Consider the following 20,010-nt stretch of genomic DNA (forward strand, 5'->3'; position numbering starts at 1 on the left):
GAGAGAGAGAGAGAGAGAGAGAGAGAGAGAGAGAGGTAAAGGCCACAAAACAGAATAAACAGTATTATCTCAATAGTGTAAAACAAGCCAATGAAAAGCAAAAAACAAAAACTAACAAATGGGGGCAGTCATGGTAACTCACACCTATTAATTCCAGCACTTTAGAAGGCTGAGAGGCAGGAGAACCACTTGAGGCCATGAGTTCAAGATCAGCCCAGCCAACATAGCAAGACCCTGTCTCTAGAAAAAAAAATTTAAAAATTATCCAGTCATGGTGGCATGCACCTATAGTCCCAGCTACTGAGGGCTGAGAGGCAAGAGGATCAGTTGAGTCCAGGAGTTTGAGGCCGCAGTGAGCTGTGATAGCACAGCTGCACTGCAGCCTGGGCCGTAGAGTGAGATCCTGTATCAAAAGAACAACAAAACTAACAAACAAAACCAGAAAAGACCAGAAGAAACAGAAACACAAAATGTTAACCTTATTATAAATAAATCAATTAAAACCAAAAATATTATCTCGTTCCAACATACATCCTGCTGCAGTGCCACTGTATTATTTTTTGGCTTATGTGTTTTGTGTTTGGGAAACCAGATTCAAATGAAATCTTAAGATCTGGATGTGGCTTTTACCTGTGTCAGTAACTCACATAGACAAGTCAGATAGGTCTTTGGTTTCCAGGCTTCTACAGCTTTAACTCTGGAAGATAGGTCACGTGCTCTCTTCTAACGTGGGAGGTGCTGCTCATGATAGCTACTCTGTGTCCCTGGCTATGTCCTGAAGCTTAACTGATTTTTGGCTTCGAAGTCGTCTCATCCTTATGATCAAGTACTTGAACAATGATTATAGGAGGGTACTGGGAAATCACCTTTTTGGGGGCTTTGGTAAATGTTTAATCAATGTGCGCAGGTAACACTAGGCCTATAACTCTTCCAATTCACAGCTCAGCTCACAGAGTCTATTTTCCTCCCACAGTGTCCTAAAGAAATTGGGTTTGCTGTGATCTCCTCCTTCTTTTTGGTTTTCCTCGATTGCCTCCTTGAAATGCCGACCTCATCTGGCTTGTCTCCAGGCATCTCCCAGCCTTTCCCTCTGTTCTTTTCCTGGGTATCTTCTAGATGTTGGTATTTCCCAGGACGCCATTCTCTATGCCCTTCTGTCACTCCCTGAATCGGTCTTCACACCAAGAATCCTGCTCCAAGGGCTTCCAGTCACTTTTCCTTCCTTGCCAGGAAAGGGAAGGGGAACGAGATTCAGAGTGCTTACCTAAGCAATTGGCACAATGTTACTCAAGGTATCATGGAGAAGCATAAATATGGTGAAAGTTGAAACATTTTATTTCACTAGTCATAATTTGTTAGGTGATAATTCTGTACCCCAAGTTTCAGTAAGAAAATAGAATTTCCTTCCTCAGGTTATAAAAGCAAAAGCAATTCATGATATTTTCTCCCTCGAAGTTCTTCTTCCCTGTCAGTCTTTATCTATCACCCATTAATAAATTGTACTTACGCCTTCCAACATAGATTTCTACTTCATTAACAATTTTTCTCATTCCTCTAAATTTCGTTTCTTCACCCATCATGTACCATCTATACCATGCTGATTCATATATGCGTTACTTAGTAAAACTAATGCTTAAGTAGTCAGTTCTATCTACAAGAGTGTAAGGCTGGGTGCAGTGGCTTATGCCTATAATACCAGCACTCTGGGAGGCCAAGGTGGGCAGATCACCTGAGGTCTGGAGTTCAAGACCAACCTGGTCAACATGGCAAAACTCCATCTCTACTAATAATACAAAAATTAGCTGGGCATGGTGGCACACACCTGTAGTCCCAGCTGCTTGGGAGGCTGAGGCAGGAGAATGGCTTAAACCCAGGAGACAGAGGTTGCGGTCTCCTGGGTTGAAGAAGATCATGCCACTGCACTCCAGGCTGGGCAACTCTGTCTCAAAAAAAACAAAAACAAAAACAAAAAACAAAAAAACAAACAAAAAACACCCAGAGTATAAGGCACTAAAGGTAGCACATTATTTCTGGTTTTTTTTGCCTTTCTATCCCTTACAACCTTGCACTAATGCCTGGGCTACACATAGTAAATCTTTCAGTATGTGCCAGTCAATGGGTATAATGGGTTGACATTAACATAATCCAATTATGTTGAGAGATACCACCAAATATTTTTTAAATGTATATGGTTTAATTTGTACATTTTTTTAAGATGGACTTCTATTCTGAGAAATTAATTGTTGGGATGAAGCATGGAAAAGACTACTGAATGGTTCCTCGATTAAGTACTAAATTATTATTTTTCAAATTCAACAGTTTCCTGTTCATGACTCCCACCACTTCTCCAACTGCAACTAGTAGTATCCTCCTTAGAATGCTGTTATAGAGGTCTCAGCTGCTTGCCGGCACAGTGAGGAAGAGATCAGATGATTTATAGCAGTGGCCCCCAACCTTTTTTAGCACCAGGAACTGGTTTCATGGGAGACAACTTTTCTATGATCCAGGGGAACGGGTTGGTATGGGGATGATTCAAGCACATTACATTTATTGTGCACTTTATTTCTATTATTATGACATTGTAATATTTAATGAAAGAATTCTCCAACTCACCATAATGTAGAATCAGTGGGAGCCCCAAGCTTGTTTTCCTGCAACTAGATGGTCCTATGTGGGGACAGTGATGGGAGGCAGTGACAGATGATCAGGCATTAGATTCTCATAAGGAGCACTGCACCCTAGATCCCTCGAATGTGCATTTCAGAATAGAGTTTGCGCTCCTGTAAGAATCTAACACTGGGTGAAGCTCAGGTGGTAATGTGGGCATTGGAGAGTGGCTGTAAATACAGATGAAGCCTTGCTGGCTCACCCACCACCCATCTCTGTGCTGTGTGGCCATTTGCACATTACACATTTACAATAAATGTGTAAATCCCAATACATTTACACATTTATTGTGTAAATCCTAAGGTTACAGAAAATCTAAACCTTAAAATTTACGCAATAAATATGTAAAGACATTACAGGTTAAGAAGGTTATAAAAAACCTAAACCTTAGGATTTACACAATAAATGTGTAAAGACATTCTATTTAGATTACACAGAAAACCTAAAATGTGGCCGGGCGCGGTGGCTCATGTCTGGCTACGCAGCACTTTGGAAGGCCAAGGTGGGCAGATCACCTGAGGTCAGGAGTCAAGACCAACCTGACCAATATGGTGAAACATCGTCTCTACTAAAAATATAAAAATTAGCTGGGCATGGTAGGGGGGCATTTAGTCCCAGCTACTTGGGAGGCTGAGGCAGGAGAATCGCTTGAACCTGGGAGACAGAGGTTGCGGTGAGCTGAGATTGTGTCACTGGACTCAAGCTTGGGCGACAGAGCAAGACTCCATCTCAAAAAAAAAAGAAAATCTAAATCTAATGTAACAGTGTGGCATCTTTTCTTAAATCCCAATACCACTGCAACTACATTCTCAGATAGTCTCATTTGCTTGAGTCAGGCATTTTTCATTTCTTTTTTTTTTTTTTTTTTTTTGGTTAAACTTCATATTGAAGATAAAGTTAAACTGAAATAACTTTTAGTCCATCCTGCTACTGTTTGCTAAGATTGATAATTTGCCTTTTATTCTTTTAAGTTACAGATAGTTTCTAAATATATTCTTAATGATTTTATGTGAAACGTAGTTCTTAAAGATTATGTACAGAATTCCATGCACAAATTACTCAGTAAGGAAATCAGTAGTTCAGATATTGTTTCTGTGACACCTTATTAAATATATTGCAATGCAACTGTAATATTTTCTTTCCAACACTTCCTAGATAAAAAATATATATATACCATAAAGGGTTTCCAGTTTTTGTTTACCTAAATGTTATAGTGGAAGAATTGTTTACAGTCATTTCTTCATGTATCTTATTATGAAAGTAAAATGCAGGAAGTTAAGAGAAATGATTACCTCCAGTGAAAATGTATTCAGTATTCATACTTTTGCAGAATGCTTTAAATTATTGCACTACATCACTTTTTAAATAACATCATTGTGCATTTACACAGCTTAAAGACATTAATTTCACATTTCCCAATTAAATACAAATACCTCACTTTACTATGTGTCCTGTTAGGTTATAGAGACCATATCTTATTTATTATTGTTTCTCCATCACAAACTGCTTTGCCTTAGCTCTTAAACTTTCAATAAATATTTGTTGAACGTTTGAAGAAATGAGGAATCCAAACTCCTGCTACAAAAAACAGTATTATGATTTTTAATATATTTTGTTGTCCCATCAAAGAGAGTTTAACTCTTTGCATCACTGTCCATTCTGGTTGTCATTCCCTCCTGCCTGCCTCAGAGAAAGATGGTCCTAAAATTAACCCATGTAAATGATTCTTTGCTATTAGTATACAAACATGCACACATCTCTCCTACTTTCCAAAACAATGAAATCCTTGACTTCAAATAGCTACACCTTTCTTTCTCTCTTTGACCTTCATTACCAACCCTCTTAAACATCTCTGTCTTTTTTGGGGGATGGAGTCTCGCTCTCTCGCCAGGCTGGAGTGCAGTGGTGCCATCTGGGCTTACTGCAAACTCCACCTCTCAGGTTCAAGCAATTCTCCTGCCTCAGCCTTCTGAGTAGCTGCAACTACAGGTGCGCACTACCATACCCAGCTAATTATTGTATTTTTAGAAAAGACAGGGTTTCACTATGTTGGCCAGGATGGTCTCGATCTCTTGACCTTGTGATCCACCCTCCTCAGCCTCCCAAAGTGCTGGGATTACAGGCATGAGCCACTGCGCCTGGCCCGTCTCTGTCTTCAATTCTAGTTCTCTCCTCACTTCACTTCAATCTGGGACTGCACTCTGGAATCAGACACTGGGGATTCTAATCTCAGCACTGCCTCTCATCAGCTTTGTGGCCATAAGCCAGTCACACAACCTCTCTAAACCCAACAGGGCATATCCCACAGGGCTGTCATGAAAATTGGGATAATGCATTTAAAGTATTTCTGTATCACCTGGCACACAGTGAGTGTTCCATAAACGGTATTCTTCCTGTTGACTGAAAGCATAATAGGCGTTCAGAGATGAGGAAGATTGGGGTAGGCTTATTTTGCATCTACCTTACATAGTGAATGTTTCATGGGGGAGGTAATATTTGAGTTGGGTTTTGAAAGATAATAACAATATCTTACATCTATAGAATGTTGACTGTGGGTTGGGGATGATTCTAAGTGCTTTACATGGTTTGTTTTACTTAGTGTTCAAAACATTCCTGTGAGATAGGATTTCGGTAGACAGTCAGTCTGAGGCAGGACAGGGAGGACAGACTGAAAAGAATAAGGCCGGGCACAGTGGTCAAACCTGTAATCCCAGCACGCTGGGAGGCCAAGGTGGGTGGATAACCTGAGGTCAGGAGTTTGGGACCAGCCTGGCCAACATATAGTGAAACTCCATCTCTATTAAAAAATACAAAAATTAGTCAGGCATGATGGTAGATGTTTGTAATCCCAGCTACTTGGGAAGTTGAGGTAGGAGAATTGCTTGAACTCAGGAGGCAGAGGTTGCAGTCAGCCGAGATCATGCCACTGTACTCCAGCCTGGGTGACAGAGCAAGACTCCATCTCTCAAAGGAAAATGAATAAATAAATAAATAATAAAAAGAATGAATAAAAACTCAGAGGCAGGAAAGACATGCTGATTTCTGAAGATGGTGATGAAACTGCTAGCTAGAGTGAGGAGCTTAATAGACAAATGATGTTGGACAAACCAGGTCAAAATTATAGGTCTTGACAACCAAACTCTCCAAAATTTGGGTTTATCTAATGGGCAAAATAAAGAGCAGTTACAAAGATATGACTTGGAGAAGGGAAGACACAGAATGGAAGCAGTTGTTGGCACAATGACTTGGTGACATGCACTGGGAAGCCCCAGGGACCCACAGCCTCTGCTTCCACTTGTGGTTACCACTGGCCACCAACAGAAGAGTACCAGCAGTTTCCTGTAAAGTGGGAGCTTTAAAAAGGTTTATTGAGGGAATGAATGAGTAAAGGATGGACTGAATAATAAAGGATGAATGGGAGGCTATTTCTAGGGGTGAAGTGATAAGAGCCGGGACCATGTTTAAGACAATGGAAATGGAAATGGAAATATGAAAGTAAATCCTAGAAACAATTTCAAAGAAGAAATCATAAGACTTGGATACATACTGAACATAGTAACTATTTAGAACTATATTTCAAATGTATTATTTACTGCAGAATGCAGTGTCAGAGCAGTTGCCTTTGGCACACTCTCTTTCTAAGTTTTGTTAAGTAGAAATTCCGCATTTGGAACAGAAACACATTTCTCATGCTATTATATGTAACAGTTATTACCATGAAAACTCATGTCTCTTTGCTTTCTACTCCTACTCCAACCACCCAAGTTCTTACCAGTTTTACCTCCTAGGTGGATTGTTGTTGAAGTCTCCTACTGAACTTTGGCCAAATAAACCTCCTCATTCTCAATCACACCTGACAGTTGACGCCTCTCACCCTTTTGTTCATACAGTTGCATTCCCCCATGAATATTCTTTCTTCTATAATAGCGTTTCGTTCCCATAAGCAGTTAGAACCTTAATCATCCTTCAGACTCAGATGGCATGCTGGCTTCTCCATGCTGTCTGATCAACCCAGATGGAACTGGCTGCTCTCTCTCCTGAACTTCTGTAGCTACTGTATTTCACTATACTGCCTTGCCACTTGGGTAACTGGGTATCCATTTGCCAGTATTTTATTCGTATCACCTACAATGACAGTAATGTGTGTTACCTGGTTATCCAATACATATTTGTGACATGAATTCAAATGATCTTAAATACTCCAATCCCTTCCCAAACAAGAGTTTCCCTCTGCCATTAGTGTATGCAGCTTTGCCCTAGTATACGTTTTTTTGCAACATCAAGAATTTCACATCACTTTTGTTGGGGATACTTAGAAAAAGAAGTTTTAAGTTGAGAACAGAAAAGAATTGTTAAAGTGAAAGTACAGGATTAACTATTTTTCAAGGAATCTTTCGGATGGATAAATGAATCTGAGGAAAACTAAGCCTAAACCTTTTCTGCTGCATCCCTTAAGGTGAAGAGAAGTGAACTGCACAAAAAAGAGGCATAGGGCAGGACACAGTGGGTCACATCTGTAATCTCAGCACTTTGGGGGGCCAAGGTGGGAGGACTGCTTGAGGTCAGGAGTTCAGGCAACATAGGGAGACCATGTCTCTAGAAAAAAAAGTTAGAAATTACCGGGGCAAGGTAGGATGTACCGTTAGTCCCAGCTACTGATGGCTGAGGCAGGAGGATCGCTTGAGCCCAGGAGTTCAAGGCTGCAGTGAGCCATGATCACAACACTGAACTTTTAAGCCTGGGAGACAGAGTGAGACACTCTAAGAAACAAAAATTTCAAAAAAGGGTTTTTTTCTTTTTTAATTTTATAAAAGATACTTGGGACTCCAGCTTTGGGTCTGGGGAACCCAGAAGTACCTGAGAGTTGGAAATCCATGGCATTGAGGAGCTAAAGGAGTGATAAGAAAAAGGTGTCTCTTAGCAGGCATATTATCTGCCAAAAGGCAAGCTGAATCTGTAAACTTATCTCTGAACTTACCATGGAGGGTGATTTTAGACTCTCTAGAAATTTATTTGTACTCTACTCATTATTACTATGCAGGATGTGGAAATCGTTATTTTGTTGTTTACTGTTATTTTAATGAGGGTAGAAATAATTCATTTCTTTGGTTCACTCTTAAGACTCTATTTTGTTCTTAAAATCTTAGGCTCTTCAATCATGAATTCTACTACTAGGACTTTTGGAAATCTAATGTTGTAGGCTGGAGAGAACTATTAGAATAATATGCAACCAGTATTTTTGGAACTGTTAAACCTGGCTAACCAGGTGTCATTCCACAGTGAGGTTGGCAATTGTTGGGGTTCCCAGAAAGTGACTCATCTCTAATGGCTGAGTCTGTGGACACGTCGCTGCCCTTGTCTTAAAATACCTTTCTTCCCTCCATTTTTATTTTTTTGGCCAAGTTAACCCACACTTATCCTACATAATTTTACCCAGATATCATCTCTTCCAAAAAGTCTCCCCTTGCTACTTTATTAGAGCCACTCCCTGGGTTGGGCACCACCCTTGCCTCTTCCCACGGTGGCCTTGTGGCAGTTGCCATTCGCGGGTCCTCCTCCCTACTGTGTAAGCTCCTCCACGAGCCCTGTGGGTGCCAAGCGGACTTGGAAGGCTGAGGGCTCAATACACAAACTCAATAATCATTGAATGAGTAAATGCACTGTCTCTGTATAGGAAATGCAGGTGAACGTCCTTCTGCCTCACTTAAGTAAGCTGCCAATATCGGAGTTTTAGGATCATTTTGGAGAACTGCAATTCGCTCTGTTTTCTCCCCACCCGGCAGAGTTAGCCAAAGCAGCCTGAAGGCTAGCAGTTTGCCTGTGTGCCCTAAGCTAGTGACAGCTCATATCAAGTCCAGTATTTAAGGAGCGTGATTACTTTTACTATGTAGTCCCCAGGGAGAAAAGTAGACTCAAAAACATTTTTGTATCTTTTTGTATCTTGTTGCACAAGATACAGAATTATGCACAAAGATACAAATTGAAACTCGAATTGAAATTTGGCTGCAAATTTATTAAACCCACCCCAAGAATCTTACCTATTAAAAAAAAAAAAAAAAAAGAAAGAAAAGAGATCCCTGGAAACTCATTTTGATGTGTAATATAAGCCGGATACCACCAATCACATCCATGTAAATCAATTACTTCAGTTTTTGTCTGGCGGGAGTACAACAGGTCTTCATATGATTCAATGTTACAAAGTTTTCCAGAGAACAAATGACAAGAAGTGTGAACCCAAGGCTATGATGAAGCCGCAGTTTGAGTACAAAATCATGAGCTACACATAAAGAACTAGCTTTAACTTCTGAAGTAGATCTTACTTTTAAATGTTACAGTGATGGGTAATAATTTCCTTTGCTTCTGTTGCTATTAAAAAAGTAAATATGTGTAGATAAAAATGCAGGATTAAAAAAGAACTACTTTGTAGAACAGGATGCCTGTCATTTATATTAAGCCCAATGCGTGGGAAATGGATCAATGACTTGATGCGGTGCCTATAAAATATTATAATCCAAAGTTGCATTAAGACATAAAAATAACTGCTGATAAAAGTTTACTCAAAGCAGCATCTGCCCCAATTCCGTTTGTATTTTTATCGTCAAGACCTAAGGCGCCTTGGGAACCAGACTGTGCGTTCCCCCACCCCCTGCGGTAGCCGGCGGCGCGCGGCGCCTCAGGAGCGCCCCTCCGAAGCCCCGCGGGGGCGGCCGTGGCCCCGGGGCAGCCGCTGGCGGGGGCCCCACCGAGGTCCGAGCCCTCTGAGCCCCCCCGTTCCCCGGGCCCGAGACCCCTCTACTACTCACCCCGGCTGCCTTTCGAAACGCCGGCGTGCGGTGGGGAGAGTTTTCCCGCAAATTATTCGCCCGTCAGAAAACGGCGCCGTGAGGGAGCGAGCGTGAGAAAGGGAGCGCGTGAGCGGCCGGAGAGCACAACCCAGGAGCCGGCGCCCTGCGTCCGAGCGCCCAGTCCGCCCCCGGGCCCGCGGAGGGCGGGGGCCCCGAGCAGCGAGGCGCGGGGAGCGAAGCCTGCGGGCGCCGGGGGTTGGCGGGACGCGCGCTCCGTGCCGGCGCCGGCCTCGAGCCCGCGCTCCCTCCCCCCGCCCGCGTGCCCGCGCCGCTGCGCGATGCAGTGTGGGGAATGGCTGGGGTTGGCTGAAGAGCGCACAGTGGAGTTTTAATGTCCGCCATGTTGGCCATGGCGTATTGAAGAGAGCGAGCGAGAGAGGAGCGGAGCGGCACAGCCTCCCACCCTCCCGGCTGGTGTTAGTGCCCGGACGGCGGGCTCTGCGCTCCGCCCCTCAAGTCCCCGGCAGCGGTTGGCGAGTGGGGACCGAACCCCCGGTTCTCCATGATCCCGCTGGCCGGGGCCGTTTCCCCAGAGCGGAGAGGTATCTGCTGCGCCTGAGATGAGTAAACTGTCGTTTCGGGCGCGGGCGCTAGACGCCTCGAAGCCGCTGCCGGTTTTCCGCTGTGAGGATCTGCCCGACCTGCACGAATACGCCTCGATAAACAGGGCCGTGCCGCAGATGCCCACCGGAATGGAGAAGGAAGAGGAGTCGGTACGTGTTAACTCCCCTGTCCGACCCACCGTCAGGCCCCGCTCCCTGTGCTGCCTGCGGCGGCGGCGGAGCAGCAAACCCACACAAAATGGCCGCCATCTTCTCTTCGCCGCCGACTCTCAGTCGCCGGCCGGGCCTTTACCCCGCCTCCCCCGGCCTCGACCCCCGGCCGCCGCGGCCCAGCGGGGCCCCTTCTAAGGCCACCCGCCGACCCCGGCCACTTGTACCCGGGTCCCGCGGAGTTCGGGGGCCCGAAAGGCACAAAGGGGTCACGTGACGAAGCTGCCGGCAGCCATTTTGTGTCTTAGTTCTTGGGCTGGGCCTTGTGCATCCGGAGAGGGGTACGGGCTGGGTGGCGGTGGGGGTGCGGCGAGCCGGGAGCCGCGGAGGACCCGCCTGCAGGCCTCTCTCTGGGCCGCTGGGTGGCGCTCTAGGGCCACCGCGGCCCGCGCGCCGCTGCCCGGGGCCGGGAGCGCAGGTTCCGTGCACAGTCGGGGAATTTGACTGCCCGGTGGCCTGGGAAGCTTGTTGGGCTCAGTGCAGCCCCCACGTGGAGCCTCAGACGGGGATGTCATGTTGCCTGCGGGTCTATGAGGCTTTTCTCCCCCTCTCTGCAAGGAAATGTCGAGGGTGCTGCGTGTTTGCCCAGACGACTTACTCTCCTAGAAGATAAGACTTATTCTCAGTGTCCTCTTTCTGGGACGTTTGCATCCATCCCTCTCCAGAGCTAGTTAGTCGGAGGATAACAAATTGCTATCCCTGACTTTTTCTGTGATCCTTGCGAATATCTTGCAGATTTGTTTGGAGTGCCTCTCTCTTCAGAAACCTGTAACTTTATTTGTAAAATAAATTTAAGTTCTCCTGCTTTCTAGTATCTCAACATAGGGGGAGAAAAGACCCAATTTAAGTAACTGTTAATATTTCTAAATTTCGAAGGAGAATCCTTTCTCATTCAAAACCGAACTAAAACTAAGTGACTTGATTCACAGAAGTCTTAACGCTGAGATGTCTAAATTGGGTGGGCTTCAGCACGTAAATGACTGTTGACAACTAATAGACATTTTACCACCGCTGTGGCTTTACCTTGTTGTGGAAGTTGGGTTCGGACACCAGGATAATAGAATCTTCCTCTCATTTCCCCCAGATCCTTGACAGTATAACTTGATGACTTCTAATCCTAAGGAATTGCATACCTTGGTTTTCAGGTACAGCCATTTAAACAGGGTGCAGTGTATTGACAGTTCAAGGAAGTCCAGGAGTCGCGTGGATTTGTGTGCTACAATTTTGTTGTGGAAAATTGTACTGTAATACTTCTCGGTACTGTAAGCATTTTTAATGTAGAAATTATACTCTGTAATGTTTTTGGAAATAAAACTGTTTAAACTCTTTGGGTTGTTTAACCTTTTAAAGTAAAATAGCTGCTATGACAGTGGAATGTTACTTTTGAGAGTAGTGTCTTAAATCTAACTTTATGGATAAGCCAAGTGTATGTAGTAGTTGAGATTGTCTAGTGAGGCACTGACTTTCAGCACATTGTCTGAGACACTACCTCTTAATTTATTTTACTTGTATCAACTTTAGAGTAGCATGGTGCCAATTTGTTTATTTTTTAATAAGTGATTTGTTTTTAAAAATTAAAGTGCTTGTGACTGCAGAATCTTGTCTTTTGGTTTTATTTTTATTTCTGTTTATAAGTTTTACAGATAATACTTTCAAGTATTGGGGTGTTGGTGTTACCCTGCCCTGGAAATTAATTTGTAGTTCTTGTTTTGCAGTCAAGGAAGGGGAAAACCTTGATTAAAGCAAGACAGCACTACAGTACACTTAAGACATTTAGTTAAGTCTTGCTTCTGTGAATACTTTGGACAGTCCCAAGAGTTACAACTTAAAGTTTAACAAGCCTTGATACTCCACTGAGCTGCTCAGTGGAGTATCAAGGCTTGTTAAATCTTACAGATAGATTTTATTCGCTGAAATAATTTTGACTTTTTTTTTTTCCCATGAGACGGAGTCTCACTCTGTTCAGGCTGGAGTGCAGTGACACCATCTCAGCTCACTGCAAACTCCGCCTCCCGGGTTCAAGTGATTCTCCTGCCTCAGTCTCCCCAGTAGCTGGGATTACAGGTGTCCGCCACTACTCCCGGCTAATTTTTGTATTTTTGGTAGAGTTCGGGTTTCGCCATGTTGGTCAGACTGGTTTTGAACTCCTGACCTCAGGTAATCCGCCCACCTCGGCCTCCCAAAGTGTTGGGATTACGGGCGTGAGCTACCGCCCGCAGCCAATTTTGACATTTTATACTGCAGTGGCTATTAATAGTTTTTAACACGTGGAGTACCTAATTTTGAAACACAGGGATTTTTTTTTTTCTTCAGATGGCCTTTTTCCATCATCTGTTTAGAATTTTTCACTTCACATCCAACCAAAACTATGAATGAGAGAAGCATAGACCTGAAGAATAGATACCGAACTTAATGGAAGAATGTAAAAAGTACCCGGTAAACCGCTCTACAGTCCTGTGGTTCATGCTTTTAGTGGTAGGCTGTGTAAATCACGATATTGAAAGTAGTGTGTTATGCAGTATTTGAAAAGGTATACTAAACATAAAGGTAATTGAATTCTGGATTCACCTTAGAAAAACAAAAACTTTTTGATGATTTGCTGAAGCATTTTGTATTTCTAATAAAGAGGAAGTTCTAATAAAGTAAACTTCTGCCTTTGACTGACACATTAGTTACGGGTCACAATAGATATTTGTTATAATAGTTATTTGTTTTCCTCTTAGGTCACTGTAACATAGAACCTGAATTGACTGTTTTAGAAAAAATGTATGTAGTCCTATGTTGGTCATGAAAGGTGAGGATAGTTTTTTTATACACCACCTCATTAAAGCACTTAATGATCAAAATAATTTGCAGAATTGTCATGTGAAATACACCTAGTAATTATTACATTGTTTCTGTGATAAACGACAGAAATCCAGGTCTTTTAACACTGGGAAAATAAGTACTCATGTACTTCCGTTTAACCAGTTTTAATAATATAAGCTCAACACACTGGCCTAATGAGTCAGACTTTTTAATATTTAAGAAACAACTTTAAGTAGAAGCCCCCCCCCCAAAAAAAAAAAAATAATTTGGAGGTGAAAAATATTACTGAACTTTCCATCTTGTTTTTTAATTATTGTAGTGGGATCAAAAAAGTAACTTCAGATTGTAATAAATTGAAGGATTTGACTAAGTTAAAGATGTTAGAGATTAAATGTGAATTCGCAGAATGTGATGCATCGAAATTTGCCAAGTCTAAAAGTGACAGATTGGCCCAATTTGCCAAGTCTAAAAGTGACAGATTGGCCCGACTCCATGGCTCACGCCTGTAATTCCAGCACTTTGGGAGGCTGAGGAGGGTGGATCACTTAGGTCAGGAGTTCGAGACCAGCCTGGCCAACATGGTGAAAACCCAATTCTACTAAAAATACAAAAATTAGCCGGGCGTGGTGGCATGTGCTTATAATCCCAGCTACTCAGGAGGCTGAGGCACAAGAATCGCTTGAACTTGGGAGGCAGACATTGCAGTGAGCGGAGATAAACCCACTGCACTCCAGCCTGTACAACAAGGGCAAAACTCAGTCTCAGAAAAAATTTAAAAGGAACATGAAGGAAACAATGTATTTAATGAAGTACAGATGTAACTTTTAAATCACAGGGAAATAATAGACTGTCAGCTCTGTGAGATAATTGAATCCCTTTGGGGTTAAAAAAAAAAAGTTTAAACAAAGTGCTTGGTGAGGGGGGGTCGTATGTCCTATTATGAATATTTTAACAATGTTAACTTTAAGATTATAATTATCTTTATAATCTTAAATCTTGTGCTACTGCTTCACATTCTGTTGAAAGGTTAAACTTAGCAAATGGGTTAATATTATCAAATGTTTTTATAAAAACTGACTCGATTAAAATTCGAGCTTTATGTTGTTACATTTCTCCTTTATGGAAGCATCACTTTAAAAGACACTCTTAAAAGTCAGTTTTAAGATGATATTTAGCAAAATGGAGCTACTGTTTCATAGTAGTTTTACTTTTAATTGGGTTGTCTAGGTTGCATTGTTCCATTTATGAGGAGGTGGCAACTTAACTTACTCTCCTGTTACCTAGATGGGGTTGGGTAGGATATTTGGTGCTGTTAAGTTGTTGATGTTATCATATTGATGCTAACCTGCAGTCACCTTTGAAACTGTTACAGGTAGGATCTAACCACCATAATCAAGCACCTTGGTTCTATAGGATTCTAACAGGACAGAATAGTCCTTATACTCCGGCCTTTTCTGTATTACTGGCACAATATACAGCATTACTAAGTCCAGGTTAAGAACTATTTATAAAAAGTGGACCAGAGTTGTTTTTATGTACATATCCTTGATATGAAAAAAAAAATGGTTACTACCTTTCCAAAACTTAGTAATAAAAACCTAGTTTAAGATTAAATCACTTTTGAAATAAACCAAGAGTCTCTTTCTTTAACCTTTAATATTTTAGACCAATAATTTTAGCCCTTTTATCTGGAGCTGTAAAAATCAATCTAGATTTCTCCATTCTATCCACTGTCTTGGAAGTGAGAGATACATGATATCTCAATTATAGTCGAAGCAAAGTTTAACAAACTATAGATAGTTTGAATTAGAAAAGAATTGAGAGTATGGGGGGGTTGCATTAGATAACAGTTCAGATAAAATCAAAGAGAAATAATATCTAATTTCAGCTTTCTATATTGTCCCAAGATATTTTTGCATAAAGTTTCTAAGCTAGAGTTCTGAGGGTTATGTGGAAATGATTCTGGAAGTTGATGAATTCACTCCATATGCCTATAAAATGTTAGAATATATTTTTCTAGGGAGAAGGTTCACACTTGTCATCAATTTCTCAAGGTATTGGTAATGGGCTGGGGCAGAAAGCCCAGGATTAAGATCAGCTGTTCCATAAATTTCAAACTGAGTCATTTTGGTTTTATCTCAATTTGGAAGTTACCAAATAGACTTAATTGAAGGAGGATAATTCAAAAAGGACAGGCAATCCAGGAAGAGACTAAGGACTCTTGAATACAGAAGGGAACTTTTGAACACTTAAATGCCTATGCACCCAAAGTGTTAGTATTAACTTTTGTTTTAGTATATACCATTTGGTATCTAAAATTTTGGATTAGCTTGTACTTAGACTATTATACAGCAATGATGAAAACTAATGTGTTTTTGTATCTAATAGTACTTTGTGGGTGCTTTGTGATCAGCAGTGGAATTTGTACAGAATTACATTTTTTCTGTTAATAGGACTTAATTAAAAGGACTGTCTAGATATAGGATAGCTTAAATTTTATAAACAAGAGAAAGTTGTGCATAAATGTTCATGAATTTGTGGGCAGGATTAAATATACCAACTTCTGTTAAAAGTGGCTGGGTTTTAGTTTTATATTTTGCATTCTACTGTGTCATGGTATATAGTGGTAGTAATGGTAGAAACATAGACGCTATACACACACAAACAGATATGTCCATGTTTTAAAGCACTTAGTAATGGCAAGAGTTCTTTATATATATATATATAAAGATGTGGATTCTAAATTACATTCATTACTCAATTTTCTTGAAAAGAATGCTTCATTGTTAACAGCAGTTAAAAGCAGAAGATAGCATTTTAAAGGGAGCAATAACACCATGGAATTAATGGTTTCTATTGTAATTTAGGAATAAAATTAATTGAATGTGTCTAAGTGCAAAACTGATAGGAAAATATGACATACTTTCAGAGATAGAACTAGAGTTTTACTTTTAAACTTGGACCATTAAAGTGTGACTTGCATTAATATAATAACTTTTTGATAAAGAATAAACCAAACTCTGAGAAAACAAGGGATTCAAATGTTTTAAATAACTTGCTAGAATTGCTTTTTTTGTTTGTTTTGTTTTGTTTTTGTTTTTTTTGAGTGAAGGTCTTGCTCTGTCACCCAGGCTATAGAGCAGTGGCACAATCTGGTCACTGCAGCTGCAGCCTCAACCTCCCAAGCTCAAGCAGTCCTCTCACCTCAACTTCCTGAGTAGCTGAGACTACAGGTACTAACCACCACACCTTTTTTTTTTTTTTTCTTTCTTTTTCTGTAGAGATGGAGTTTTTTACCATGTTGCCCAAGCTGGTCTCAAACTGCTGGGCTCAAGTGATCCACCCACCTTGATCTCCCAAAGTACTAAGATTATAGGCAAGAGCCAATACACCTGGTGCTAGAATTGCTTTTAATTTATTACTTAATGCTAACTATGTTGCCTTCAACACATTTATAAACTGTAGCAAATCTTTCTTGATCAAGTTTATTAAAGCCTGTAATAGGTATTGATTTTGAGCTCTTACAGTATTTTAAATACAGTGGACATCCAACTTTGCACCCTTAAATATGTGAATTCCATCTACCAGCCCTACTGGAATAAGTAGATGAAAAAAGCAAACTTGCTATACTTACTACATCTACTTTAACACATTATCTGAGGCATAGCTTTGATCAATGCAGACACAATCAGTTCTTTAAAAGATAAAGCCCTTCCTCAACTATTTGCTGTAATGGAGGTTATCTGTAAAGTTTTGGTTCAGTTTTGGATATGTGTTGTGATCATCACTTGCTGAATTGCAAAGCAGATATTAAAGCAAATAGTTTTGGTTGAATTTTCCCTCAGTATAGCAAGTACTGACTAAAGAAATTGGATGTGACCTTAGAGTGAATCATGGGGCAAAGATGACCTGAGGTTTAAAATGTCCTGTGAATGATTTAGTATAGGTTCTAGTTTTTTTATATATTGGGATGGATTATTTTGATAATGTAGCAATTGTGTATCTGCTCAGTATGCAAATGGCAATTGTGTATCCTCTGAGGAAATTTTTCTTACCTTAATTTTGTATCCATTGACAAGTCACTCAACTTCCTTGAAAGAACTTTAGTCTCTGCGTGTGTTAAGTCTTCTGACCTACCTTACAGTTAGCTCTGAGGAGTGAATAAGACAGTGTGTGTAAAATCATGTACAGATGAATTTCATTATTGCCAAACACATTGAATTTTTAGAATGGCCTTGCTTTTTGTTAGTCCTCAAAAGATAACATTATCTTTTGTATTTGGGATAGTCTGACATAAAAGCATTAGATGTATTTTGTCTTCTTAGAGAGAGTTGTATGATATAATTGTGAAAAACTATGTATTTTAACTTAGGTTATTATTATTGAGACAGAGTTTCACTCTGTCACCCAGGCTGGAGTGCAGTGGCGCAATTTTAGCTTACTGCAACCTCCATCTCCCAGCTGGAAGTGATTCTCGTGCCTCAGCCTCCCGAGTAGCTGGGACTACAGGTACACACCACCATGCCCAGCTAATTTAGGTAATTATTAATAGGAAAAGGCATCAGACTAGGAGTTAATAGACTTAAGGCCTAACTCTAGCCTCTAGCTCTGCTTCCACATGCCCCAGGTTTTCTTGACTGTAAAATGCAGTAGGCCTATGATAGTTTCCTGTTGTAATGAAAATATTGTGTTGCCATTATATTTAAATGTTTCCAAAAGAATTTTATGTGTATAGAGAATAGTTATTAAATCTTGAATTAGCAGTTTCATTTGCATATTGTGTCAACATAATTTGCATGGATGGTTGGTTCCAGTTTAGGAAGGGTCAAGTTCTAAAAGCCAATCTCTAAAGGATTTTAAAGATATAAATGGATGTAGCAGTCAGAAAATACTTTTGTTTTCATGAGAAATTTGAGATTAGAACCAGAATTGATTATTTATTTATTTATTTATTTATTTGAGACAGGGTCTCCCTCTGTTGCCCAGGCTGGAGTGTAGTGGCACGATCTCAGCTCATTGCAGCCTCAGCCTCCTGTGCTCAAGGATCCTCCCACCTCAGCCTCCTGAGCTGAAACTCCAGACAGACAGCACCATATGTTTGCTGTGTTGCCTAAGCTGGTCTCAAACTCTTGGGCTCAAGCAATCCACCCACCTCCGCTTCTCAAATTTCTGAGACTACAGGAATGAGCCACCATTGCTCAGCTCAGAATTCTTTAGTGATAGTTGCAAATTTGTGTTTTACCTGTAAGCCAAAAGAGTTTGAAAGTGAAACAAAATTTAAATATGGCTATTTTGAAGTCTAAAAGAAGAATCTGGTTGTTATAATAGCAAAGTAGAGATATTTGAGGTGAGGTATGTTGTACAAAGACTGAGAAAATATAGATACATCCACTTTTGTAGGAAATATTTGTTGCTTATTTGCTTGGAGCCAGGCACTGTTACAGGCCCTGTGAATACAAAAATGAGCAAACAGGACTGTCTCATGGCTCTTACATTCTAGATCGTGGGCTCTGTGAGGGCAGGAATTTTTGTCTGCTTTATTCATTTTCACTGGTAGGTTTTCAACACCTGAAATAGTCTCTGGCATGTAGTAAGTGTTCAAAATATAAGGGAACACAGGCAAAAAACAAATGAATAAAAGTAAAAATGTATCACGACTCTTACGTGGCAGTGGAACAAGATAGTACAGAATTTTAGTTAGAAGGCGAAGGATAATTTTCTTTGGGTAGATGGTTAGGAAATATGAGGCCTGAAACCTGAGTGGTGGAAATGAGCCAGCTATGGGAAGATCTGCATGAGGAACATCCCAGACAGGGAGACCTACAGGTGCACAGAGCCTGAGCTGAAAACAGAAAGGAGGCCAGTGTACCCAGAGCAAAGTGAGCAGGGGATGGGAGGTGAAGAGATGAGGACACACACGTACTCGGGATCCAGATCAGGAAGGCGCTGTTAGGCTGCCATGAGAAGTTTGTACTGTGTTTAAATGAAGTAAGCTATTAGCAAGTTTAAGGAAGTCATATGGTCTGATTTAATAGTTTTTCAAGATTATTCTGGCTGCCATATGGAGAATGAGTCATACTGGGCAAGAGTGATGATGGTGGCTTTAAATAGGATTGGTAGTAGTGGAAAGGAAGAGAAATGGAGGAATTTGAGAGATATCTTGAGAAACCAGAACCAGCAGAACTTGCTGATGGATTTGCATGTACTAGATGGAGAGAGAAAATCCCGAGGGTGAACCTCCAGCTTGAGCAGCTGGATAATGATGGGCCACTTTCTGAGAAGGGACGGTTAGGGGCAGGGATGCAGAAGGGATGGACTTGTTCAGTTTGCAATGTGCCTCATTTGTCCTAACTGGATATATGAGAATATATACATTAGAGCAGTTTGTGCTAGAAGTGTATAACTTGGAAGTCATGAGTTGGTACTGTAGATCTAAGCATCTTCAGCATGTGAATTGTCTAGAATGCTTGCTCTAGGACTCAGGTAGAGGAGGAGCTATTAAGATTTTCTTTGCTTTTAGAATAAAAGCATCTCAAGAAGGAAAGGCATTGGTTAACTATGTTCACAGAGAAGAAGGTATGGGAAAGTAATGTAATTAGATATGTGTCTTTGGCTTGTTTTGGTGGAATGATGGGAAGGAAAGCCCAGCTGGAGTAGACGAAATAATAAAAGATGAAAAAGGAGACATAGCAAGTATAGTCAACTCTTTGGCATAGCTCTGCTATGAAAGAGCAGGAAAAAAATAGGGCTGGAGTAGCTGAAGGAGGTTGCCAGATCATCAAATTGTTTCCTTTAAAAATTAGTTACAGGCCGGGCGCGGTGGCTCAAGCCTGTAATCTCAGCACTTTGGGAGGCCGAGGCGGGTGGATCACGAGGTCAAGAGATCGAGACCATCCTGGTCAACATGGTGAAACCCC

At 41.1% G+C, this 20,010-nt stretch overlaps 1 protein-coding gene across 4 annotated transcripts in view; it reads left to right on the plus strand.

Moving 5' to 3' along the window:
- Positions 1–20,010, plus strand: part of EPC1 (enhancer of polycomb homolog 1) — a 104,694-nt gene that overhangs the window by 24,870 nt on the left and 59,814 nt on the right. Inside the window, exon 1 of one of the 4 annotated variants that reach the window (XM_017535392.2) lies at positions 9,181–10,225. The exons of 2 other annotated variants lie outside the window; for them this stretch is intronic. In XM_017535392.2, coding sequence (XP_017390881.1) covers positions 10,073–10,225 — 153 coding nt within the window. In that variant the 5' untranslated portion in view covers positions 9,181–10,072. Of the gene's footprint in view, positions 1–9,180; positions 10,226–20,010 lie in introns of those variants that run through there. One more of the 4 variants, XM_017535393.2, reaches the window with a different exon arrangement.

The sequence above is a fragment of the Cebus imitator genome, unplaced genomic scaffold, assembly GCF_001604975.1.
Source record: "Cebus imitator isolate Cc_AM_T3 unplaced genomic scaffold, Cebus_imitator-1.0 Scaffold92, whole genome shotgun sequence".
Taxonomy (NCBI): Eukaryota; Metazoa; Chordata; class Mammalia; order Primates; family Cebidae; genus Cebus; species Cebus imitator.